This window comes from Oncorhynchus masou, chromosome 29, assembly GCF_036934945.1.
Source record: "Oncorhynchus masou masou isolate Uvic2021 chromosome 29, UVic_Omas_1.1, whole genome shotgun sequence".
Lineage (NCBI taxonomy): Eukaryota > Metazoa > Chordata > Actinopteri > Salmoniformes > Salmonidae > Oncorhynchus > Oncorhynchus masou.
In genome coordinates this window covers 16,090,176-16,117,661 of record NC_088240.1, presented here as the reverse complement: position 1 = coordinate 16,117,661, position 27,486 = coordinate 16,090,176, and the positions used below count along the sequence as shown (strand labels likewise).

At 43.5% G+C, this 27,486-nt stretch overlaps 1 protein-coding gene across 2 annotated transcripts; it reads left to right on the top strand.

Annotated features, from left to right (window-relative positions):
* Window positions 1–1,312: 1,312 nt before the first annotated feature.
* LOC135519062 (cystathionine beta-synthase-like) lies at window positions 1,313–24,790 on the top strand. 2 transcript variants are annotated; one of them, XM_064944110.1, is made up of 14 exons: window positions 1,313–1,439; window positions 10,148–10,486; window positions 11,481–11,587; window positions 17,968–18,102; window positions 19,129–19,208; window positions 19,286–19,490; window positions 19,596–19,687; window positions 20,061–20,186; window positions 20,343–20,427; window positions 20,522–20,627; window positions 20,797–21,009; window positions 21,226–21,334; window positions 21,665–21,749; window positions 23,181–24,790. In XM_064944110.1, exons 2-14 carry the CDS (start codon window positions 10,155–10,157, stop codon window positions 23,345–23,347), a joined length of 1,842 nt encoding a protein of 613 aa, XP_064800182.1. In that variant the 5' UTR covers window positions 1,313–1,439; window positions 10,148–10,154; the 3' UTR covers window positions 23,348–24,790. The 2 variants fall into 2 exon arrangements, with proteins under 2 accessions (XP_064800182.1, XP_064800183.1); XM_064944111.1 differs by lacking the exon at window positions 1,313–1,439 and adding an exon at window positions 8,944–9,112.
* Window positions 24,791–27,486: the final 2,696 nt, after the last annotated feature.

Here is a 27,486-nt window from a genome sequence, read left to right as displayed (position 1 = left end):
TGTCTGCAGGTTTTTGGTTTTTCCCTTTCAGTCGAGCCCTAGACAACCAGGTGTGGGGAATTCCTTACTAATTAGTGACCTTAATTAATCAAGTACAAGGGAGTGAAAACCCACAAAGGTCCTCCATGGAATGAGTTTGACACCTGTGACCTACATAATGGTCATGTTTGCAAGTTTACTTATCACTCCTTTATCTTGAGAACTACTAGAACACCTAGGGTGAATGCCAGAGGATGTTTTTGCCAATAAAGTTGACACTCCCAAAGAATCCTGTTGACTTAGATTGCAATAGCTTCAGAGGGTACGATGATATGGTTGGTTTTCACAATTTTGTGTTTCAAGATGGTCTATTCCATTTTGCTGCGTAGGCTATGTATATCCACAACTTTATTCACCCATCTGATCTGTGTGTTCAGACATGAATGTCTACATAGGCCTGCAAGTTTAGGGAAGAGCAAAGAAGTGCATTATTAGGCAGATACTTGTTTTTTTGTCTTTTTGTGCTGAACTGATGTATTATCTTGTTGGGAAACGTTCTAGTATAGGGTTTTCCAACCCTGTTCCTGGAGAGCTACCATCCTGTAGGTTTTTGCTTCAACCCTGATTCTAATATTTAGCTGATAAGCTGAGTCAAGTACAGTAAGTTACAACTGGGGAGTGAACCTACATGAGGATAGCTCTCCAGGAAGCGGTTTGGCAAACCCTGGTCTAGTCATTCTTTACACCAGATGCAGATGTGTCGAACCTCAGCACTACACAGCTCATTAAAATAATCAAAGCTTGATGAGTAGATGGTGTTTATATAGCACCATGAAAGAACAGCACAAGTGGGAAGAATAGAGAAATCTGGATGTGAAGAAGGGATCTTATAAGCACAGGTTTAATGTTAGAGCTGTTTGAGAAGTTGGAACAGCTACATCTGGTATTGAGTGGTTAGTCATTGTAAAACAAATACCTCAGATTGGCCTCCTTGATTAATAGACTGGAAAGGAACAGGGTGTGCTGGTCTGCTTTAAGAAAATATAAATTGTTTGTGCTTTTTCACTTGTCGGCCTGTTCATGAGCAGTCGTTTTGCACACCTTTTATACAATTCTGTTTGCACACCATGTGATAAATAACAACATTGTTTATCTTGTGGAAGTATATCTACAAGGGGGCTGGCTACTTTCTGGGCTTTTGTTTCCATATGTGCAGGACATTCGAAACGAAGGCCCGACAAATGTGTAAGCTCTGATTGGAGGAGCAAGACAAAATAACACCCCCACTGTAGCCAATGAACGTACACACCAAACAAGGATGCTCGAATCAGATTGGGCGGTGTTGTCGTGCTTTAAAGCATGAGCTGCTGGGTAAACTAGTATAGTCGCAATCTACGAAAGATCATTTTTGAAATTGGATCACGCACTGGTCCATCGCCACTACCTTAATTAACTCAAAGGTGAGTGAACAATGTTAACTACTTCAAAATAACTAGATTTAATATAGATATCATACCTAGTTTTCCTGCCCTGATCCAGAGCCTCCATCAATCATGTGCGTCGCTTGAACAATGCCAGCGCCCTCATTCCTGCTTTTTTAAATGTATTACTATGTTATTTTTAAAACTAGTATTCGTTGAATGTGTGGTGTCGAGTAGCGTAAAGAGACTAGAGCATGTAAAGCTAGTGAGTGACATGAACAAGCATGATGAAATACCAAAACGCCACGGAGTGTTGCACCGACAAGTATGCCGCATTCAAAGCAACTGGGCTCTCGTTCAAGATAACCGGGAACTCGGAAAAAAACTATATCGTGTTGAACGATCATAATAGCAGCAAAAAAACGTGATTAACTTGTTAACTAAAGAGTGTTTATTTATTTGGCAGCACAGGTTTGTCTGTGTAGTCTACTCTATCCACTAATGCTGAATATATGACTGACACTTGACTAGATTGACTCCATATAATCAATAACTAGAACCATACATATGTATAGTATTCAATCAACACTAGATAGTGTAGCCTGTAATTGCGAAACATTTTACATTTGCGAGTTTAATATTGGATGTTGGATGGGGAGGGGAAATGACGTGTCCCACTGCCGTAGACTGATGTAAGACCAGTGTGCCCTGGTTTAGCCTCTTTACAGTAGGGGCTGTAACACTGAGCTGGATGTTACATCCAGTAGATAGCATCCAGCTCATTTATATCCGGCTCAGTTTTACATCCATTGAATTTCCATTGAGAAGGACCCATGAGCACCAACATGAATTTCTTAAGGGCATATCAAATTGGGTGTCAAATGAATGCTAAGTTTATATTTTGGGAGAATTAAGAAATGGATACATTAAAAAATGTACATCTTAAAAATGTGTCATAAGTAAAGACTTTGATTTCTGGATAAACAGGTTTTAGAAAACAACATCTTCCAGAATCTTAAGAGGTATCAGAAATGCATCAAAACACTGCTGATCTGAAGACAATTCGTAAGTCGCTCTGGATAAGAGCGTCTGCTAAATGACTTAAATGTAAATGTAAGACCCCTGCCATATAATATTCACTTTTCTTTATCGTTTTGGATAAATTGTTTACCTTCTGTAAGTTTAATAAATATTGCCTTGTAATTCCTACTATGAACTTTTTCTCATTTCTCTCATGAGGTGGCAGGATAATGAAAGTTCAGAGAAGTTACAAATAATGGTAGAGCAACCAAGTAGTTATAGTGATTTTACTGATATACATTTGGTTTATGAATGAAGTGAATGGAACTCGTCATTCCTTCACCAAATTGGACATGGAATTACTGCAGCTGAAATGGCAACAATGGGAAATCCATGATAGTCACAAACCACAGTTCGGTCACATGCTGCTGTCCTCCCTTCCACTGGCATACTGTTATGTTCAGCTCAATACGGTTTTCTTTGTCTTTCTGTCTGGTGGTCAAAACAAGAGTTTTAAAACAGTCTGTGTCTAGACAACCTCTCGCTCACTCTCCAGTTAACATCAGCTCTTACTGACATCTACCCATGAGCCCCCTCTTTCCATCTACTGTAACCAGCATCCTCACTGACCGACACCAGACATCCATGGATGTTGAAAAGTGTTTGAAATTTGGTCAGTCCACCCTGGCGTTGATGTTAACGTCCACCGATGGACCGGAATGGACCAAATGGACCAAATCTGAACCTATGTTTCACAAGTTTTGGATTGCACAGCACAGTAGAGCACAGTACTGAGTAGAGTACTGTATGATGAGTAGAACACAGTACAATACAGTAAAGAAAAGTACTGTACTGCACTCTACTCTGCAGTCTAAATATTCATGCCATTCTAAATGTATTTTGGGTTATAGTCATATTATAATGCTCACTTGAATATAATGCTGAATATATGTTCCTACCATTGTCACCAATCAACTGCATTATAGTCCAAATAATTCAAATTCAGACACTAATCTGGCTGATGACACTAGCTAGCTAAGTTATCTAGCTCCGGGGTTTTCAAACTGGAGTCCGGAGCTGGGGTACTGAAAGGGGTCTGATTTTTGTATCTGTATTTTTGTAGTACCCTAGAAATGCATATATATATTTATTAATGGGAAAATTAATATTTAATGAGTATTGCTAGCTGCAACAGAATACAATCTTGGATACCGTTTCATGTCTCTTCATCCAGTATGATGAAAGTTAGAGGTAGTTAGTGCAATGACTGGAAGTCGACAGGAACGGTTAGCATGCTAGCAGTTCCTGTTCATCTGACCCTGGAAATTAAGCCATATATCTACTTCCCCAATCTTGAATTTCAATGATTTTTCTATATATTTTGGGATGAGGGGGGGGCGACTTTTAGAAAACATGTAGAAAAATATATTGGACTTATATTTTTTAAATACCATCTTTGAGAACTAACAATTTAATGACAGCTAGACAGTCGAATTCCAAAAGAGTTGAATTCCAAAAGACGGGCATTCAGTGCACATGGATTTTGTTAATGTTTGAGCAGAGGATCAACGCAATAACCATGGCAAAATGCATAGACTTGCATTTTTATCCCAATGGAATAACAGGTTTTGAAATTTTAGCAAATGTATTAAATAAAAACATGTCACATTTACTTTGTTGAAACACATTTGGCAGAGATTACAGCCATGAGTCTTGGGTATGAAACTACAAGCTTGGCACACCAGTATTTGGGGAGTTTCTCTCATTCCTCCCAGCAGATCCTCTCAAGATCTGTCAGGTTGGATGGGGAACGTTGCTGCACAGCTATTTTCAGGTCATCCAGAGATGTTAGATCGCGTTCGAGTCCGGGCTTTGCCTGGGCCACTCAAGGACATTCAGAGACGGCCAAGACTCCTGCGTTGTCTTGGCTGTGTGCTTAGGGTCGTTGTCCTGTTGGAAGGTGAACCTTCCCCCCAGTGTGGGAACCTGCTCCAGAGCGCTCAGTACTTCATCAATGACCTCTCTGTACTTTGATCTGTTCGTCTTTCCCTCGATCCTGACTAGTCTCCCAGTCCCTGCTGCGAAGAAACATCTCCACCGTATGATGCTGCCACCACCATGCTTCACCGTAGGGATGGTGCCAGGTTTCCTCCAGATGTGACGATTGGCATTCAGGCCAAAGAGTTCAATCTTGTTTTCATCAGACCAGAGAATCTTGGTTCTCATGGCCTGAGAGTCTTCAGGTGCCTTTTGGCAAACTCCAAGCAGGCTGTCATGTGCTTTTTACTGACGTGCTGCTGTCTGGCCACTACCATAAAGGCATGATTGGTGGAGTGCTGCAGAGATGGTTATCCCCCTGAAAGGTTCTCCCATCTCCACAGAGGAACTCTGTCACAGTGACCATCGGATTCTTGGTCCCCTCCCTGACCAAGCCCTTCTCCTCCGATTGCTCAATTTGGCTGGGTGGCCAGCTGTAGGAAGAGTCTTGGTGCTTCCAAATGTCTTCCATTTAAGAATGATGGAGGCCACTGTGTTCTTGGGGACCTTCAATTCTGCATAAATGTTTTGGTACCCTTCCCTTGATCTGTGTCTCGACACAATCCTGTGTCGGAGCTCTACGGACAATTACTTCGACCTCATGGCTTGGTTTTTGCTCTGACATTCACTGTCAACTGTGGGAACTTTATATAGGTGTGTGTGTGTGTGTGTGTGTGCCTTTCCAAATCATGTCCAATCAATTGAATTTACCACAGGTGGACTCCATGTTGTAGAAACATCTCAAGGATGATCAATGGAAACAGGATGCACCTGATCTCAATTTATAGTCTCATAGCAAAGTGTCTGAATTCTTAAGTATATAAGGTATTTCAGTTTTTTTTTTGCTTTGTCATAATGGGGTATTGTGTGTAGACGAGTGGGTAAAAGATTGAATGTTTTTTTTAGAATATGGCTGTAACGCAACAAAATGTAGAAAAGGGGAAGGGGTCTGCATACTTTGTATGCACTCTTTGAATTCTATCAACCAGGTAATTTGACTATGAAGGCCTGATTCACGCATTCTCTGAACAATTGATATTGAGATGCGTCTGTTACTTGAACTCTTGAAGCATTTATTTGGGCTGTAATTTCTGAGGCTGGTAACTCTAATGAACTTATCCTCTGCAGCAGAAGTAACTCTGGGTCTTCCTTTCCTGTGGCGGTCCTCATGAGAGCCAGTTTCATCATAGCGCTTTATGGTTTTTGCGACTGCACTTGAAGAAACTTTCAATGTTCTTAATTTTCCGTATTGACTGACCTTCATGTCTTAAAGTAATGATGGGCTGTTGTTTCTCTTTGCTTATTTGAGCTGTTCTTTTCATATGGACGCAGCCCTATTTGGTAAAAGACCATCTTCTGTATACCACCCCTACCTTTTCACAACTCAACTGATAGGCTCAAAGAAAGAAATTCCACAAATGAAGAAGGCATTCCTGTTAATTGAAATGCATTCCAGGTGACTACCTCATGAAGCTGGTTGAGAGGATGCCAAGAGTGTACAAAGCTGTCAAGGCAAAGGGTGGCTATTTTGAAGAATCTCAAATATAAAATATATTTTGATACTACATGATTTCATAGTTTTGATATCTTCACTATTATTCTACAATGTAGAAAATATTAAAAATACGAAAAACCCGTGAATGAGTAGGTTTAAAAACTTGTTTGTGTGTATATATATATATAACACCGTGCCTTCAAAGTATTCATACCTCTTAACTTATTCCACATTTTGTTGTTGCAGCCTGAATTCAAAATGGATAAAATATATTTTTACACACAGTACCCCTTAATGACAGTGTCTCTCCGTCCACCTCAGTGTTATAGCTGCCTCCCTCTTGGAAAGGTCTTTCCCCTTTTTTTATACACTAAATGTCTCTTCTATGGACTAAATGTAACTTTTTTTGTAAAAGCCTGATTCTCTTTTGCTGACAGGCTAACATAATCCTTGTCGATCTACATAGGCTTACTTGAACATTCCTAAAGCCCTAATCAGTTTACCTATAGGCTCTTCTAAAGTGGTACAGGTCAGAGAAATGTAGCATAGCCGGCCACTTAGATTAGGCCTAATAATGCTGTGCATAATTGCAGAATATGTGCAGTGGTTAATGTTTATACACCACTGGGTTACATGGATTAGCCCAGTTCAGGTGTTAAACAATTATGCACAGGTCCAAAGCTATTCCCGTTGCGTTCCTATCATCCTTGGGTCTTTCTACAGTAAGCGTTTTACCCTTAATCTCCCTAGTTTGATTTGACTTTGTTTATTTGAAGATCAGAAAAAAAACATTGGTTCAGGGTTATTACTTTGTTTGGGAGCCAAGATGCTGGTGGGCAAATGTCATGCATCAATATGGCAATGTGTTACTAACCCAACACATCATTAACATTTTGAATCTCTCAAAAGGATTTTAGTCCCAATAGAAGTGTGAGATGGATATCTTGGCCCCTTCCTGTGAAGAACGGGTTGAAGGAGTGTCTTTTGGGTATGAGGCTGGGCGTTGGAGGTGGTAGTCTCTTTCAAAGTTTTGGTTGGAAGGTGTGTTTAAATCAAATTTTATTTGTCACATACACATGGTTAGCAGATGTGAATGCGAGTGTAGCGAAATGCTTGTGTTTCTAGTTCCGACAGTGCAATAATATCTAACGAGTAATCTAACCTAACAATTTCACAACAATTACCTTATACACAAGTGTAAAGGAATGAATATGTACATAAAAAATATATGAATTAGTGATGGTATAGAATAGCATAGGCAAGATGCAGTAGATGGTATAGAGTACAGTATATACATATGAGATGAGTAATGTAGGGTAGGTAAACATTATATAAAGTGGCTAGTGATACATTTATTACATCAATTTTTCCATTATTAAAGTGGCTGGAGTTGAGTCAGTGTGTTGGCAGCAGCCCCTCAATGTTAGTGGTGACTGTTTAACAGTCTGATTGTCTTGAGATAGAAGCTGTTTTTCAGTCTCTCGGTCCCAGCTTTGATGCACCTGTACTGACCTCACCTTCTGGATGATAGCGGGGTGAACAGGCAGTGTCCCTCCCTCCCGTTGGGGCATGTCTGACATCACGTTTTACCACAATGTTTACCTTTTGCAGAACAGTGTGTAACGTGGACAAGGTAAAAATAACAATCTCTTGAGTAGGCTCAACATTCCTCCACAAATGTAAATGTCTAAGTGAGCACCCTTTTGCACACATGGGTGATTTGTTAGTTTTGTATTTGATACACTAGTGAATTATCAACGTCTCCAGCCTTCCCCTTCCATCAGCACACAATGGTTGGCTGTTCAGGCAAATCCGGCGAATGTTTAAGTCTCAAGCATTCCCTCTAAACGCCATAACATTTTCAAATGACCTTACACACGTTGGAATGGACAGTATCTGTTTCTGCAGACTGTGTTCACCCCCCCCCCCCCCACACACACACACAGCTGTTGCTGGTGTCGTGTTGCAGGGTCAAACACCCATATCTCAGCTTTATAGATGTCGTCAAAAGAGTGCACCTATTAATAGTAGCTGTAGTAGAAGATTGTGTGGTGTTGCTGTGTTGTTTTCTCCAATGTCGGTCGCTGTAACTGAAGTAACCAAAGTTGAGTTTTTATCTGAGTGTTCACTGCTGCCTCATTCTAAAGTACTCAGTCTTTAACACTGTTGCATCTTATGCTGTCATTGTCTGTGTGGGCTGGTCTACATATTCATCATGTAGGCTAACCAGCCAATCGTGTGTGCCGGCCACGTGTGTTTGTGTTCCTTTCCCTAAACACTCTTAACAGCTGGTTGTAGAGTTAATGCGTGTGTGTGTGTGTGTGTGTGTGTGTGTGTGTGTTAGCTAGGGTTGGGGGGGTAACTGATTACATGTAGGCTTATCAGTTATTTTTACATTCATCATGGATGTTTGTGAAAAGATATATACCTTTGTTTTCTAAATGGCATTCAATTCAGCATTGAAAATAGGCGTAAGTCTAAGGTTTTTTTTCCGCCAGACCCAGTCTGGCTACAAGTCCGAGGCCTCTTTGATGACACCAAATGTGTTTGATATTTTTTGTCTTCTTGTAAAGCTTCCTTAACACTTTGGATGAATTGCGTGCCCATAGTGAACTGCATCAAATTCTGTCCTAAATTGCTAATATATGCATATTATTATTAATATTGGATAGAAAACACTGACGTTTTTAAAACCATTTGAATTATGTCTGTGAGTATAACAGAACTCACAGGGCAGGCAATCTTCCAAACTATTTTTGAAATCCTGAATCGCTCCCTCCCTTCCCAACAAGTTATGGATCTGGAAACACTTCCTACGTCTTCCACTAGATGTCCTCATTCAGTAGAAAGTGTAATGGAGCATTTGCTGTGAACTTTGACCTAATGGGAAGGAAAGTAGTTGGTGTCTCAAAATAATTCAATTTTGTTGAGGCGCGTTTGCGTTTGAGTGCTTCGGCTGTTCCAATCAGCCCCAGATGAAAACGAATGATCCGGTTGGCATGGTATAGCTTTCTATAATTCCTCCGGATATTTTGGAGGATGTTCTGAACATGGCGTCAATGTAAACCGAGATTTATGGATATAAAATGCATATTATCGAACAAAACAAATGTACTGTGTAACATGTCATATGACTGTCATCTGATGACGATTTTAAGAGGTTAGTGATTGATTTTGTATTTTTTTTATCCTGCTTTTGTGATTTTTATCTTTTGCTGGAAAAAATGGCTACGTTTTTTTCTTTGGTTTGGTGGTGGTCTAACATAAATGTTGTGTTTTTGCCGTAAAACATTTTAAAAATCTGACACTGGGTAGATGAACAAGGTGTTTATCTTTCATTTGTGGTATTGGACTTGTTAATGTGTGGAGGTTAAATATTTCAAAATAATATTTTTGCATTCCCTGCGCCACCTTTTCAGCTGAACGGGGGGGTGGAGTTCCTGTAGGGGAACCCATCGCCTTAACAAGATTTATTAAGGGGAAAGTAAAACAAAAGTAACAGAAATGAATCGTAATTACGGAGTTTGGGTAATCCAAAAGTTACGTTACTGATGACAATTTTGGACGTGTAAATAGTAAGCTCACACCAGGGTTGACTCGGCTATGTTGGGGCTCGGCTATGTTGGGGCTCGGCTATGTTATACAACCGCCATATTTTGGTGGCCTTGGTGAGGAGCTCGCAAGGAATATGTGGCATAGAGTAGTGGTTATGCTCAGCCAGGTAGAGGAGAAGCAGCTGTCTTCTGTTTGCTCACAACTCAACTGTTCAGCAGCTTTGGTAGGCTACTTCTTCTTTTCAAACCAAACCCCTTTAGTGCCACTGTTGTCCTCACAGACGCAACACACTGCACAGACTGATGTGATGTTTCTCTTGCGCTGAGTGATTTACACTAGTGTCTACACTGTAACCTATATAGGATACCCGTGTGAGAGTCTGGGTTTGAGTGTATAGGCCTGTGGGGGGAGCATTATGTTCTCCCTGGCAGTATTCACCTGAACGTGTCCTGTTTTGACCGTAATGTAATGATGTATAAATCAACTGAATGTTACCTCCATATGTATGTAAATGTGTTCCGTTATTAGTTGAGAAGGATCCCCTAGCCTACGCTGGTACATTTTACTAAAGGAATTTGTATCTGTCAGCTACTGTTTGTTTGTCGGACTCACTCATTCTCTATCTCACCCTCTCTCTCAGGTGAGCCATGCCTTCGGTTCCCTCCAGCATAGACTCTGTGCGCCCTGTGTCCTCCATCTGCCCCCACGCAGCTATGCTTCACAACAACGCTACCAAGGCCAACGGAGACGCCACCATTTTGAATGGGGGGTCCAAGGTCAATGGAGAAGCAATGGAGAACTTGGGGTTGTTCAACATGAATGGATTGGCCCAAGTGAATGGGGAGGAGGGGGAGAACGACCTGGAGAACACAGTCGCAGGCACTGAGGAGAGGCAGTGGATCCGTCCTGATCTGCCCAGTAGATGCACCTGGAAATTGGGCGTGTCCTCTGCCGAGTCCCCTCACTGCCACTCTGCAAAGTGAGTCACACACACGCTTATCATGAACAGGATTTGCATGTTTCCCAGCCTTTTTAGTGTAGAAAGAGCTGATGGATGTGTGTGGTCAGTGATCATTCATTTCTCCACCCCATGAGCATGACGGAAATAGATCCGCAGCATTTCCACATACTCTGCTTATCCTCCCTGCTCTTCAAACACCTCTAGTTTACATAGTCCACTAATTTCCCTTGCTAATTCCCCTCACTATTTTCTGTTGCTAGGATATAGTCAGTCACCTGCTTGCTTCACTAGCAAGGAGAGAAAATAACCAATATATTTGTTTTTGTTGAGCAGCAACCTAAAAGCAGGATTTTGGTTTGACATTTAGCCAGGCTCCATTTTTTTTTTCCTGCATATTGACACACCTGATATAGCCAGAACCACAAAGAGGACCAAAGCCTGTGGGCTTGTCTTTCTGACTTGAAACCTTTGTAGGAACCCCATGTGAGCGCGAAGGGTTGGGCAAGGAATTTGGTGTTTCACCATGACTTGGCAATTTCTGCTTGTTTTGAGGAACACTGGAAGGAAGACTGAACATTTTGGCCTAGGGGATAAGGGTGTGTGCATGTGGTACGCTCATGCTGAGTGTCTGGCGTTTATCTGGAACAGTCTTGCTGTTTTGACAGTAATCTCTCCATTCGATCAATTTAAGTTGTTATATAAGTTCAATATGGCATCAATAACTCTATGCAGCTTGGCAAAGGCTTTGTTTAAGTCTCACTACCAGACCGAATCCAGAGGCTACCATGTTACGAAATAAACTCTCGATGTCCCAAAGACAGTATCGTACTGAGGGTACAAAAGTAGCCAAGTTACACCAGTTTCCATCTCACATATGAAACAACTTTCAATACTTTGGCGCGAACTTACCCATAAAAGGGAGTTTGCTTTCTTTTTCTCTAATTTGTGAATGATCATGGTTTATATAGATTGCTCTCCTTAACTGAGTCTCCATCCCATCCTTACCTCTCAGGACCGAAGCACCCAGAATTCTACCCAACATCCTCAGGAGGATTGGAGACACACCTTTGGTCCGCATGAACAAGATACCCAAAGCCTTCGGCCTCAAGTGTGAACTCTGTGAGTATTTACACATGTCAAAAGTCATGGCACCCGCTGAGCCTAAAGACAACCAGAGAAAGGCAGTCTGTATTTGAATATTCTTGTTTGTGTTAACAGAATGTCATTTATCCTATTAAACACAAAAACAATGTTTCAAGTGAGAGTTAGGCAGGACTGAAAAAGGAAATTCTTGTCTACTTCACCCACATTTTGTGTAGTTACAGACGTTGGCTACACTGCTACAAAGACTGTACGCTATCTAGATTTTAAATTAGTTTAACTACCACCAAGCTACTGCAAAATGTAGTTTAATTTTTAGTTGAACTACATTTAGTTCACTACTCCCAACACTGCTGATTTAGCTGTCTTCCCTACAGCTATTTCTTTTAAGCATAAATCCATAAATCCAGTGGTAGAGGACATGACAGTGGGAGGAGGGCGATGGTGGAAGGAAACATTAAGAGGGGAAGGAGGAGAAAGAAGCAGATACAGTGGGGCAAAAAAGTATTTAGTCAGCCACCAATTGTGCAAGTTCTCCCACTTAAAAAGATGACAGAGGCCTGTAATTTTCATCATAGGTACACTTCAACTATGACAGACAAAATTAGAAAAAGAAATCCAGAAAATCACGTTGTAGAATTTTTAATGAATTTATTTGCAAATTATGGTGGAAAATAAGTATTTGGTCAATAACAAAAGTTTCTCAATACAGAGATGGCCGCCTCGCTTTGCGTTCCTAGGAAACTATGCAGTTTTTTGTTTTTTTACGTGTTATTTCTTACATTAGTACCCCAGGTCATCTTAGGTTTCATTACATACAGTCGAAAAGAACTACTGAATATAAGAGCAGCGTCAACTCACCATCAGTACGACCAAGAACATGACTTTCGCGAAGCTGATCCTGTGTTCTGCCTTTCACCCATGACAACGGAATGGATCCCAGCCGGCAATCCAAAAACACGACTTCGTAAAAGAGGGAAACGAGGCGGTCTTCTGGTCAGACTCCGGAGACGGGCACATCGTGCACCACTCCCTAGTATACTTCTCGCCAATGTCCAGTCTCTTGACAACAAGGTTGATGAAATCCGAGCAAGGGTAGCATTCCAGAGGGACATCAGAGACTGTAACGTTCTTTGCTCCACGGAAACATGGCTCACTGGAGAGACTATCGGAGTCGGTGCAGCCCGCTGGTTTCTCCACACATCGCGCCGACAGAAACAACATCTTTCTGGTAAGAAGAGGGGCGGGGGCGTATGCCTTATGGCTAACGAGACGTGGTGTGATCACAAAAACTTACAGGAACTCAAATCCTTCTGTTCACCTGATTTTAGAATTCCTCACAATCAAATGTCGACCGCATTATCTACCAACAGAATTCTCTTCGATTATAATCACAGCCGTATATATTCCCCCCCAAGCAGACACATCGATGGCTCTGAGCGAACTTTATTTGACTCTTTGCAAACTGGAATCCATACATCCTGAGGCTGCATTCATTGTAGCTGGGGATTTTAACAAAGCTAATCTGAAAACAAGACTCCCTAAATTGTATCAGCATATCGATTGCGCAACCAGGGCTGGCAACCTTGGGTCATTGTTATTCTAACTTCCGCAACGCATATAATGCCCTGCCCTCCTTTCGGAAAAGCTGACCACGACTCCATTTTGTTGATCAGAAACTAAAACAAAAGTTTCTGCCAGACAGAAACTAAAACAAGAAGCTCCCACGCTGAGGTCTGTCCAACGCTGGTCCGACCAATCTGATTCCACACTCCAAGACTGCTTCCATCACGTGGACTGGGATATGTTTCGCATTGCGTCAGACAACATTGACGAATACGCTGATTCGGTGTGCGAGTTCATTAGAACGTGCGTTGAAGATGTCGTTCCCATAGCAACGATTAAAACATTCCCAAACCAGAAACCGTGGATTGATGGCAGCATTCGCGTGAAACTGAAAGCGCGAACCACTGCTTTTAATCAGGGCAAGGTGACTGGTAATATGACTGAATACAAACAGTGCAGCTATTCCCTCCGCAAGGCAATCAAACAAGCTAAGCGTCAGTATAGAGACAAAGTAGAATCTCAATTCAACGTCTCAGACACAAGAAGTATGTGGCAGGGTCTACAGTCAATCACGGATTACAAAAAGAAAACCAGCCCAGTCCCGGACCAGGATGTCTTGCTCCCAGGCAGACTAAATAACTTTTTTGCCCGCTTTGAGGACAATACAGTGCCACTGACACGGCCTGCAACGAAAACATGCGGATTCTCCTTCACTGCAGCTGAGGTGAGTAAAACATTTAAACGTGTTGACCCTCGCAAGGCTGCAGGCCCAGATGGCATCCCCAGCCGCGCCCTCAGAGCATGCGCAGACCAGCTGGCTGGTGTGTTTACGGACATATTCAATCAATCCCTATCTCAGTCTGCTGTTCCCACATGCTTCAAGAGTTCCACCATTGTTCCTGTTCCCAAGAAAGCTAAGGTAACTGAGCTAAACGACTACCGCCCCGTAGCACTCACTTCCGTCATCATGAAGTGCTTTGAGAGACTAGTCAAGGACCATATCACCTCCACCCTACCCGACACCCTAGACCCACTCCAATTTGCTTACCGCCCAAATAGGTCCACAGACGATGCAATCTCAACCACACTGCACACTGCCCTAACCCATCTGGACAAGAGGAATACCTATGTGAGAATGCTGTTCATCGACTACAGCTCGGCATTTAACACCATAGTACCCTCCAAGCTCGTCATCAAGCCCGATACCCTGGGTCTCGACCCCGCCCTCTGCAACTGTGTACTGGACTTCCTGTCGGGCCGCCCCCAGGTGGTGAGGGTAGGCAACAACATCTCCACCCCGCTGATCCTCAACACTGGGGCCCCACAAGGGTGCGTTCTGAGCCCTCTCCTGTACTCACTGTTCACCCACGACTGCGTGGCCACGCACGCCTCCAACTCAAACATCAAGTTTGCGGACGACACAACAGTGGTAGGCTTGATTACCAACAACGACGAGACGGCCTACAGGGAGGAGGTGAGGGCCCTCGGAGTGTGGTGTCAGGAAAATAACCTCACACTCAGCGTCAACAAAATTAAGGAGATGATTGTGGACTTCAGGAAACAGCAGAGGGAACACCCCCCTATCCACATCGATAGAACAGTAGTGGAGAGGGTAGTAAGTTTTAAGTTCCTCGGCATACACATCACAGACAAACTGAATTTGTCCACCCACACAGACAGCATCGTGAAGAAGGCGCAGCAGCGCCTCTTTAGCCTCAGGAGGCTGAAGAAATTCGGCTTGTCACCAAAAGCACTCACAAACTTCTACAGATGCACAATCGAGAGCATCCTGGCGGGCTGTATCACCGCCTGGTACGGCAACTGCTCCGCCCACAACCGTAAGGCTCTCCAGAGGATAGTGAGGTCTGCACAACGCATCACCGGGGGCAAACTACCTGCCCTCCAGGACACCTACACCACCCGATGTTACAGGAAGGCCATAAAGATCATCAAGGACAACAACCACCCGAGCCACTGCCTGTTCACCCCGCTATCATCCAGAAGGCGAGGTCAGTACAGGTGCATCAAAGCTGGGACCGAGAGACTGAAAAACAGCTTCTATCTCAAGGCCATCAGACTGTTAAACAGCAACCACTAACATTGAGTGGCTGCTGCCAACACACTGACTCAACTCCAGCCACTTTAATAATGGGAATTGATGGGAAATTATGTAAAATATATCACTAGCCACTTTAAACAATGCTACCTAATATAATGTTTACATACCCTACATTATTCATCTCATATGTATACGTTTATACTGTACTCTATCATCTACTGCATCTTTATGTAATACATGTATCACTAGCCACTTTAAACTATGCCACTTTGTTTACATACTCATCTCATATGTATATACTGTACTCGATACAGTAGATGGTATCTTGCCTATGCTGCTCTGTACCATCACTCATTCACATATCTTTATGTACATATTCTTTATAAGACAGTAGTTTTGGAATTGTTAGTTAGATTACTTGTTGGTTATTACTGCATTGTCGGAACTAGAAGCACAAGCATTTCGCTACACTCGCATTAACATCTGCTAACCATGTGTAGGTGACAAATAAAATTGGATTTGATGACTAAATACTTTTTTTGCCCCACTGTATGTGTTGATGACATGGAGACTGGGTTAAATTGGAAGTGAGGGAGAATTAAATAGACCATAGAAGAGTGAGGGAGAAGTTCTTCAGACTCCTCGTAGTACAGTTAGTCTCTATTAGAATCCTCCTGTAGTACAGTTAGTCAGTAGGACTGGTTTCCTACAGGCCCCGCTTGCTATGAATACTGCTATTATTGTAAAGTTAACATAGCCTCCTTTCCCCTCATTAGTCTGCTAGGCTCCACTGTATGATTGTAGGGGTCTTGTCTCAGGTATCACTCTGGGTGGAGCGGGTTTGGCCACCTGAAAGTCCCTCTGTTCTGAGGGAATAAGTAACCTTTCTGAGGGCTACAAGGTAGTGGTGGGGGGGAGGCCGGAGAGGGACAAGGTCTTGTATCAGGTGTCACTAGGCTGAATTGTCAGTTACCAGTTTTGGGAAGTCCGGCTGTGGATTCTGGGGGAAGTGTTCTTGTCATCTATTTTTTTTATTTATTTCACCTTTATTTAACCAGGTAGGCCAGTTGAGAACAAGTTCTCATTTACAACTGCGACCTGGCCAAGATAAAGCAAAGCCGTGCGACAAAAACAACACAGAGTTGCATATAAACAAATGTACAGTCAATAACACAAAAGAAAAATCTATGTAGAAGAGTAGGAAGGTAGGCAATAAATAGGCCATAGAGGCGAAATAATTACAATTAGCTTTAATACTGGAGTGATAGATGTGCAGATGATGATGTGCAAGTAGGGATACTGGGGTGCAAAAGAGCAAGAGGATAAATAACAATATGGGGATGAGGTAGTCGGGTGGGCTATTTACAGATGGGCTGTGTACAGGGGCTGTGTACAGGTACAGTGATCGGTAAGCTGATCTGACAGCTGATGCTTAAAGTTCGTGAGGGAGATATAAGACTCCAGCTTCAGATATTTTTGCAATTCGTTCCAGTCATTGGCAGGAAGGAAAGGCAGCCAAAGGAAGTGTTGGCTTTGGGGATGACCAGCAAGGTCTTATATATGACCTGGTGCCAGTGGGTTTGGTGCAGAATATGTAGTGAGGGCCAGCTAACGAGAGCATACAGGTCGCAGTAGTGGGTGGTATATGAGGCTTTGGTGATAAAACGGATGGCACTGTGATAGACAACATCCAGTTTGCTGAGTAGAGTGTTTGGGGCTATTTTGTAAATGACATCACCGAAGTCAAAGATCGGTAGGATAGTCAGTTTTACGAGGGTATGTTTGGCGGCGTGAGTGGAGGAGGCTTTGTTGTGAAATAGGAAGCCGATTCTAGATTTAATTTTGGATTGGAGATGCTTAATTTGAGTCTGGAAGGAGAGTTTACAGTCTAACCAGACACCTAGGTATTTGTAGTTGTCCACATATTCTAGGTCAGAAGCGTCCAGAGTAGTGATGCTAGTCAGGCGGGAGTGTGCGGGCAGCGATCGGTTGAGGAGCAAGCACTTATTTTTACTAGCATTTAAAAGCAGTTGGAGGCCACGGAAGGAGTGTCGTATGGCGTTGATTATTGTTGTTATAGCATCAGGTAATTTGAAAGACCACGACTGGGTATTCTGCCCGGCGCTAGCGATTGTACCAGCAGTACATTCCTCTGATTGGTACAGTTTGCCAATGACTGTTGAAGTACAGTAATACCAGACGGTTAGTAGTAGGTCAGTTTTGGATGTTATTTGAGTTCACTGCATGTGAACCATGTCACGGTCCTCAGTCTCAATATCTTGCCAGTGAGTTATTTTATATATTTTTTTACAGGCTTAATTGTTTAAAGTCAATCTCTGGTTGATTCCCATGGCTTAGTAAGACAAAAAGTTCTGTTTCCATGGCACTTGCATGGATTTTCATGTGATTCGGATTTACTCTTTGGCTGACTAGTCTACAGTGGATTTGGGTCCGTTTGGCACAGATTCAATCGGCTATTGTACGTGTGAGTGAGAAACGCTGGACCTTTGGATGACCTCCCCACCTGAATTTTTCCAAATCGGCTCATGCCAGCTCTGTCTCTTCCCATAATCCTCCTTGTCTGTGGCAACTTCTACTGTACTTCCTGGCATTGCTAAGGGGCTTTACAGTTAACTTGTACACAGGGGGATTCTGTTTAAGTCTTCTCTGTGGTATATCTAAAGTACACAATAACATCATAATATAAGCAGCTGCAGTACATAGTGATGATTCAACATTTCCTTAAATCCTCTCTCTTTCTCTCTGTATGTAGTGGCCAAGTGTGAGTTCTTCAATGCAGGGGGCAGTGTGAAGGACCGTATCAGTCTAAGGATGGTGGAGGATGCAGAGAGAGCTGGCATCCTCAAACCTGGAGACACCATCATCGAGCCCACCTCCGGCAACACCGGTACGTGTCTCTAGGATTCCCTGAGCGCTATAAACAGGCTTATTCTTGGACAATGGAGAGGGGGGGGGGGCAAACTACCTGCCTGAAAACACTCCTGCCACTTATGGACATATTCCACCACCACCTATCAGAACACACGTCACTCACAGTGGAAAGATTACACACCCAAGTCAAAGGAATTATGTTTTTGTTGTTGTTAGTGTGTCTGTGTGTGTGTGAGAGAGAGTTTAACATTTAGTTTTGCCTGGTAATGTCAAGTAGTCACTGAGACCTCCCAGCTTACCTTTGACATTAGGATCTTGTCACTGTAGCCCTGTGTTCTGCAGTATGTTGTTTTGCTGACATGACCTGTTATTCACAGCTGTATTGACTCCTCTCTCTCTCTGTGTGCAGTATGGTGTTCTGCTGACATGACCTGTTATTCACATCTGTATTGACTCCTCTCTCTCTCTGTGTGCAGTATGGTGTTCTGCTGACATGACCTGTTATTCACATCTGTATTGACTCCTCTCTCTCTCTCTCTGTGTTCTGCAGTATGGTGTTCTGCTGACATGACCTGTTATTCACAGCTGTATTGACTCCTCTCTCTCTCTGTGTGCAGTATGGTGTTCTGCTGACATGACCTGTTATTCACATCTGTATTGACTCCTCTCTCTCTCTCTCTGTGTTCTGCAGTATGGTGTTCTGCTAACATGACCTGTTATTCACAGCTGTATTGACTCCTCTCTCTCTCTCTGTGTGCAGTATGGTGTTCTGCTGACATGACCTGTTATTCACATCTGTATTGACTCCTCTCTCTCTCTCTCTGTGTTCTGCAGTATGGTGTTCTGCTGACATGACCTGTTATTCACAGCTGTATTGACTCCTCTCTCTCTCTGTGTGCAGTATGGTGTTCTGCTGACATGACCTGTTATTCACATCTGTATTGACTCCTCTCTCTCTCTCTCTCTGTGTTCTGCAGTATGGTGTTCTGCTGACATGACCTGTTATTCACAGCTGTATTGACTCCTCTCTCTGTGTGTGCAGGTATTGGTCTGGCCCTGGCCTCTGCAGTTAAAGGCTATCGCTGCATCATCGTCATGCCTGAGAAGATGAGCATGGAGAAGGTGAGACTGGTGTCTGTGTATCATCCATGCGTAGGCGTTGGAATGTAACTAAATGTAATCTAATCTTGTGTTCCCAGGTGGATGTGCTGAGAGCCTTGGGGGCGGAGATCGTGCGTACCCCCACCTCCGCCCGTTTTGATTCGCCAGAGTCTCACGTGGGCGTAGCCTGGCGTCTGAAGAACGAGATTCCTAACTCTCACATCCTTGACCAGTACCGTAACGCTAGCAACCCCCTGGCCCACTACGACACTACTGCCGAGGAGATCCTGGAGCAGTGTGATGGTACGTGTGTGTATGGTGTGTGAATGCGATGGAGAAATTGATTGAAGAATACCTATTTCCTCCTACTCTTCTAATAGACCTCTCCGCGCCACTCTGCCCTTGCAGGTAAGGTGGACATGTTGGTGGCAGGAGCTGGCACAGGTGGCACCATCACTGGCATCGCCCGCAAGCTGAAGGAGAGATGCCCCAACATCAAGGTAGGCACTGAGTCACTTAACACAACGTCCCAGATCTACAAGAAGGCAATCTATCTGACTAGAATGTTATCGCTCTGTACTTTGTCAATTGAATTCCATTCAGTCTTGTAGAGCCAATTCCAAACTCATTTAGCTGAAAGTATACAACAAGAGTTCAACCCAAGGCCCACAGTTATAAGGCCTGTTGGGCCGAGTCATAAAGTAGGATCATAAAGTAATATTGCATCTCCCGTTGATGAATAAAGCCATATAATGTGTCTCAATGATAAAGATTAATACAGATCTTAAGTTGCCTTTGTGTGATGTATTTATTAGCATGTTACTTTGGCTTATTGATGTAATGGTTTAGTTAACAGTGTTCTGTGTTGTGTAGATCGTGGGCGTGGACCCTGAAGGTTCTATCCTGGCTGAGCCAGAGGAGCTGAACATGACAGACAAGACCCAATACGAGGTGGAGGGCATCGGATATGACTTCATCCCCACCGTGCTGGACAGATCTGTGAGTGTGTGGCAGTGATCTCCTGAGTTGAGCGGTGTTTTCTACTCTGCATACAGTAACGGTCACAACACACAAGTGGAAGGAAAATGACTCCTAAGATAATATTGTATATGATTGCTATAGTAGACTGCATATGAATGTTTCTCACTGATTCAGGTAATTGACAAGTGGTACAAGTCCAATGATGAGGAGTCCTTTGCCATGTCACGCATGCTGATCAGGGAGGAGGGGCTTCTTTGCGGTAGGTTGACATCACACACAATGATTGGCGCTTCCAAAGAGCAAGGGTCTCTCTCTCTTGTTCTCTCGTTCTGTCTAACTGTCTCTCTTTCTAGGAGGTAGTTCAGGCACGGCCATGGCTGCAGCAGTGAAGATGAGTACAGAGCTGAAGGAGGGCCAACGCTGTGTCGTCATCCTTCCTGACTCCATCCGCAACTACATGTAAGGGAGGGAAGAGGGGGATGAGTGGAGGAGGGAGATTGAACAGGAAAGGGGGATGGGGGGGGTTAAATGTGTGGAGAAGGAGCATTAACATGCCAAGTGTTTTAAACAGGGTATGTAGTACCAGTGTTGTGAGCCTTGAGTGTGACTGCTGTAATCCCCCCGCCAGGTCTAAGTTCCTCAGTGACAACTGGATGTGTGATAAGGGCTTCCTAACCCCAAATGACCTGATGGTGTCCAAATCCTGGTGGTGGAACCTGACTCTGCAGAGTCTGAACCTGTGTGCCCCTATCACCGTGCTGCCCTCCGTCAACATCAAGAAGACCATCAAGATCCTCAAGGAGAAGGCTTTTGACCAGGCACCCGTCGTTGACGAGTCCGGGTACGATTTTACCTGGTTACCATGGTCACCTGTTTGTCATTCAGGCCGAGTGTCAATGTACCCTATAGTGTGACTGTTAACAAAACATTAGTCCCCTTGACAAGAGGTCAATACAGGCATTTTATTAATCAGCGTGTATATGTTCATGATAAGCAGTTCTGCTTGTATTCAGGTGTCATAATGCTAATTACCATATTCTCTCTCTCGTCCGTGTAGCATGATCCTAGGGATGCTTACCCTGGGCAACATGTTGTCTTCTGTGCTGGCTGGGAAGGTCAAGGCGTCTGACCCTGTCTCCAAGGTGCTCTACAAACAATTCAAACAGGTCAGTTCCTTTACCTGCAATTCTACACATTTTTCTATGTCTTATGGCATGTTCATATGATACCTGACTGACACAACAAAATCATGGGTGCCCCCCTTGGGGTCAAGGCCCCTGGGAATGTCATTTGGTCATGATAACTACAAGATTGCTGGTTATCCTAACTTACCTACCAAGGTAACATGGGATTTTTGATCAACTGAACATTTGACGGTTTTACGTAGCTCTAAGGTCTGTCAGTGAATGACGGAGGAACCCCCCTGTTCTGGATCTGGACTATGGTCCGCCTGTTGTAGTTTTGTAATTCTCATTTGTCCCACTCTCCCCCCTCAGGTGCGACTGACCGATAACCTGGGTAAGCTGTCCCGTATCCTGGAGACAGATCACTTTGCCTTGGTGGTGCATGACCAGATTCAATGTAAGTTTACCCCTCCTTCCTCTCTTCCATCAACCTTAATCTTCCTGGAGCCTCCCGGGTGGCGCAGTGGTTAAGGGCGCTGTACTGCAGCGCCAGCTGTGCCATCAGAGACTCTGGGTTCACGCCCAGGCTCTGTCGTAACCGGCCACGACCGGGAGGTCCGTGGGGCGACGCACAATTGGCCTAGCGTCGCCCGGGTTAGGGGAGGGGTTGGCCGGTAGGGATGTCCTTGTCTCATCGGGACAACTTAATCTTCCCATCTTTCTCACTTCCTCTTACTCTCTCACACATCCTTATCTCACCATTTCCCCGCTATCTTGTATTGCTCCTTCTGTCTCTTTTCCACCACTGGTAGCAACACCTGCTGTCTTCGGTTGACCTTGAACTGGCCCTCCTACAGGGTCAGGGGTCATTCCTGGTTCCTGTCCAGGTAACCGTGTCACCTGTCCGCTGCCATAGCAAACCCCCACACGGCCAGAGGCAATGTGGTGCTTGTTTTCCCTCTGACTAGCTTGCTGCTTAACGTTTGGGGCTGTTCATCAGTTTGGTCAGATAAGCCTGCAAAAATAAAATCATAAGTCGTTACATAGCATATTTGTCTTTCTCACAGCCTAGGGAACACAAGGCGGAATGATGCTGTCTAATCATCGGTTTTGTGGTCTAGTAGATTAACAAGGTGTGTGTTGGGTGACAAAGCCCACCGGTAGGGTTTTGGTGCCTGGCAGTGCCTGGCCACCAGTAGAATAGGGCAATACCCAAACTGTTGTGTAAGCATAGACAAGGGGATTTAGCTTAATATGCCATAATGCATTTTGTCAGCCCACCACCACAACTTCACCAGAGGACAAATAATTTTTTTACATTATTTTCATCAACTATTATTTACTGAGACATCCCAAGGACAAGTGTTTTTTCTTGACAATGTGCCCTGAGCAGGAAAAACTCTGTCCCTCAGCTATGACTAGGCACCCCCTATCCTCCCTATCATATTTTACTATGTTCATCCTATATTCAGTGTTCCTTATCTAACAGCAGGGGTCTCTTCGGAACCTGACTTTCATTGCAACCTAACCCTGTCTCTCAAACACAGGAAGCTAGTTGCATAACTTCTTGTAAACTGATATGGTTTGATTCAGTATAATTGCCGGCTATTGTATAATGCATTGCTTCATTCTTGGATAAAGACCTTGGGAAGTTTCAACTTCCTTTATGGCAAACATTCCCATATGAAAAAGGGAGAATATGTTTAATTGGATAAGTATTTTGACATTATTTATGTAGTATATTGCATGCAGGACACGTTTCAGTGGTTCTACAACTCTTCTCCTATTTGTCACAAACGTTCTCTTGCACATAAAGTCTAATCTCAATAGTACTATTTACCCCTCTCTCTTTCTCGCTGTGTCTCTCTCTCTTTCTCTCTCTGTGTAGTCATGGCAGACGGCTCCTCCTGTCTGAGACAGATGGTGTTTGGGGTGGTGACGTCCATTGACCTACTCAACTACATCACCACGCGTGAGAGGCGGGGAAGCGCACGGGAGCGCACGATGTCGGAGTGCTCCATGACATCTGAGTGCTCGCTGACCGACGAGCTGTAACCACTTTCTGTTTCCTGTGCGTTGGAGGAAGTGACCCGCCCCCAAATATTGACAATGAAGAAGGAGAAGATGTAGACTTTTAGGAGGTTGTGGTTTAATCTTAAAATAATTATTATTTTCCAACCTTCTTGGCTACAGCTGTTTTGTTGTTTTTATGATTAGAATCCTAATTTACTGTAGCCTATGCTGCGATTTAAGTAATTTAGCTGGTTTCAGATACATAGTTTTCCACTAAACTTTAAGGTATATAAATTACATTTTACAAAGTGTGCAACTATACGTTTCCATCTGTCTTGCTTCTTCATTATTGAAAGTTACTTTTCTCTTTAAAAAGAATCGTGTTCCTGACTTGATTTTATTGCAGAGGATACTAAAACATTAGAATATGCTCGCTAGACTAACGACTCAGTAAATTGGAATCTTTCAGCTAAATGGTCATCTACCTACCATTTTGTATTGCATTGAGATTTCTATGTAACTGATATGTGAATGTGACTTCCATTTTAGTGGAGAACAACAAAACATTTCTGAAATTTGCTGTTCCCCTTTTAGACTTAAAAGCGCAACATCATAGTTTTTCTTTGATACCAACAGAGTTACATTGCCATCTAGTGATAGCTAAAGACAGCATGTGCCTAAAATTGTCATTTGGGTTCATCGATCTGAATTGAATACCTATTCAGTATGGGGGAAAAAATAGAGGTGTCACATTGACAAAATTCAAAGAGAGAGGGTGTCAATGAAGGGTACCTTCTTTTGTTTGAAGGGTTTGGCCTTGAAGGGTAAACAAGCACACAGCGTAGGTCAGGCCAAGGATAGGTGAGTTTGGCACAAAACCAAACGGTAACCCAAACAGTATGACTTGTGTTGGGTCTTCTTTTTTTCTTGTATTGAAACAAGACATTGAAAAGTTGGCTGGTTGGAAGTATTTAAAGCAGCCATACAGTGCAGGTCTTTTATATCGGCCTGTCTGGGGCAGGTTGTCTAAGTTGGGTTGTTTGACCTTTTTTTTGCTACTTTTCTGTTCTGTTTGACTTCCTGTTTTAATCATGACTGTGTTGTGTTATGTTATGTATGACAATGGACCCAGAGCTGTTATGATCTAGTCATTAACTTACATCCACTAGCAGGGTTGGAGGTGTAAAAATGACTAGTGTCATATTTGCGTGAGGTGGAGCATCTTATGGTTATGAAAGTGATATTTGAACAATATTCCCTGTCATTATTTCCACTCTGGGTTCAGCTGTACATTTCATATTTCTCTTGATTTGTCAATTTCAAGTTATTTTCTGACAACTATTATTACTGGCTTCCATTAAAGGCCCTTTCTCTTGAGCAAGTTTCAAGTTGTATTAGTCATACTGTATGTACGTGATCAGTGGTGACCAGTCATTCAGACAAAATGTTTTGAGTTAATAAAGCTGCATACAAGCATGGTCTCTATTTTTTGTTTTGTTTTCTTGAGTAAGGCAGCTCCAGAATGCAGGTGTTTCAGCCTAGCTCAGTGCCTTCTGTGTTGGCAGGGAAGCCAGTCGAAAATACAGAGCGTAGGGGTTGGTAATTGCGCCGTGATTGGCTCACTTTTCTTTTACTCATGGGGACACTGTTACCACAAAATTTACAGGGAGCGCTAGAAAGTTCAAGCCCCTTGGGTGCTGCCATAGATGATTTACATTAGAAGTGCCCATCCAAGAAGGCTCAAGGTCATTGGCCACAGATAAAATTACATCAAATCATGTTATATCTACCGTAGCAGTCATCTTCATGAATCATGTCGTCAATCTACTGGAAAATCCTTTACAATCCTTGTCGTATGAAAAATTATAGATAAACTTATCAGTGCTCATCGGCCATTGGACATAAACATTACCCAACAAGTTGTAAATTGCAAATTCAACAATGAGTGATTTGGAAGGAATCAGTGGCTAACTGCAAGCGTTGCAAAGCAATCACTATTTTGCTTGCCCTGCTATTCGTTGGAAAGGGTGTATGGTCCAAGTCTGGGTTTAAGGCTCTCTTTTCCAAGTTTAAAAGGATAAACATTCACATGCAACACCACAGGCCAGAAAAGGTTGAATACATTGGCCATGCAGTCAATCAATGAGTTCAAGACAACTGGGAACTCTGGGGCTCTGTAAGAGCTTTCATTGTCTGCTTATATGCCCCCTTTATTTATCCTACGGTTCTGACTTGGTGTACAGGGAGAATACCGTAAGAACGGCCCATATTCTGAATTCTGTCACTGTATATTTCAAAAGTGCTGAACAAATAGTTTTTTTGACTGTCCGTCTTAGCTCATTCATATCTTCATCGAAATTAGTGATTGCCTCTTATGCGCTCATCATTCCCTTATGCCATTGTTTGTACATTTCAATTGACAGTAGAAACCACATTTGTTTAAGCAAGTCAGCCACATCAGCTATGTTTTTTTAATTAGGCAGTAAATGAGGCTGAATGAACTGTTTCGCTGCCAGACAAGGCTCTGCTAATAGCCAGGTGTAGTGGCACTAAATAGTGCTGAAACTAAAGCTCTGCTGTTGGGAGAGCTTTATGTAGGTCCTAACAGTTTGTGGGCACCGTTTGTCACCGTTATAGTGCAATTAATATATTGGTTAGTGTTGTGTTGTGGCTTGCCCCACCAAGATTTATGGTAAAATCGCCACTACGGGATACACATGGTATACACCGGCCGACAGAATGCTTACTTGCAGGTTCCTTCTCGACAAGGTAACAAGAAATAATAAAATATAAGAATACAAACAAAAAGTAAATGGCTCAGTAGAATATAAAACATTTTAGCATAAGTATAATACAGGAAGGCACAATTTATTGTCCAATGTTTACACGTTTTGGGGAAGAGGGAATTGGGGGGGGGGAGTGTTTAAATTGCACAGTATTTAGCAATGAGAGTCTGGTACCAGCAGAGGTGTATGTGTGTGCTAAGGTGTGAGGGTCAGTGCAGGTGGTCAGTCCAGTTCATGTGTTCAGCAGTCTGATGGCTTGTAGATAGAAACTGTCTCTGAGCTTGTTGGTATCAGACCGACCGTAAGGGAGTGAACAACTTGTGGCTGGGGTGTGTCGGGTCCTTGATTATGCTGCAGGCCTTCCTCAGGCACTGCTTCAAGTAGATGTCCTGGATGGGTGGGAGCACGGTCCCAGTGATGAACTCGGACATCTTCACCACCCACTAGAGGAGGGCCTTGCGGTTGTGGATGGAGCAATTCCCGTATCAGGTCGTGATGCAACCGGTCAGGACGCCCTCAATGGTGCAGCGGTAGTATTTGGAGAGGACCTGGGGTGGCATGCCGAATTTCTTCAGAGGCCATAGGAAGTAGAGATGCTGTTGGTACATGTCAAGTCCCCATGATGTGGACGCTGAGGAACTTAAACTCTACTGCAGTCCTGTTGATGTAGATCAGGGTATGTTCCCTGCTATGCTTTCTGAAGTCAACAATAAACTCCTTTGTTTTGTTGAGAGGCTGTTCTCCAGGCACCATAATGCCAGTTCACTTACCTCCTTCCAATAGGCTGACTCATCGTTGTTAGTTATCAGGCCTACAACCGTGATGTCGTCAGCAAACATGATGACGGGGTCCTGCAAAGCTATGCAGTCGTGGGGGAACAGGGAGTACAGCAGAGGACTGAGGACACACCCCTGGGGGGCCTTGGTGTTAAGAGTCAGTGTGGAGGAGGTGTTGTTACCAATTCTCACAGCATGTGGTCTGCCCATCAGGAAGTCCAGGATCCAGTTGCAGAGGGTGGCACTGGGATGATGGTGGTCTCCTTGAAGCAGGTGGGGACTACAGCCTAGGACAGGGACAGTTTGAAGATGTCCGAGAAGAAGCCCAGCAGCTAGTCAGCACTCTGAGCACGAAGCCAGGGATGACATCTGGGCCGGCGGTTTGTGAGTATTCACTCTTTTGAGAGTTTGCTCATGTTGGCCTCGGAGAGAGTGAAAGCACCTAGTCATCCAGAGCAATGAGAGGCTTCCTGGATGGCAGTGTGCCCAGGATGGTGCAGCGAGAGAGCTATTGTGCATATGTGTGGACATGTTTTCCTGTTTATCACAGTTTTGCATGTGCGTAGGAGGTGTGTATGTATATATTATGGTCATAGTGGGAATTCCGACACGAGTTTAG

Bases quoted from the DNA above. Each gene is read 5' to 3' on its own strand.
- LOC135519062 (XM_064944110.1), top strand. From the start codon at position 10,155: ATGCCTTCGGTTCCCTCCAGCATAGACTCTGTGCGCCCTGTGTCCTCC. The intron at 11,588-17,967 runs GTGAGTATTTAC...CTCTGTATGTAG, and splicing joins CGGCCTCAAGTGTGAACTCT to TGGCCAAGTGTGAGTTCTTC. The intron at 21,010-21,225 runs GTACGATTTTAC...TCGTCCGTGTAG, and splicing joins CCCGTCGTTGACGAGTCCGG to CATGATCCTAGGGATGCTTA.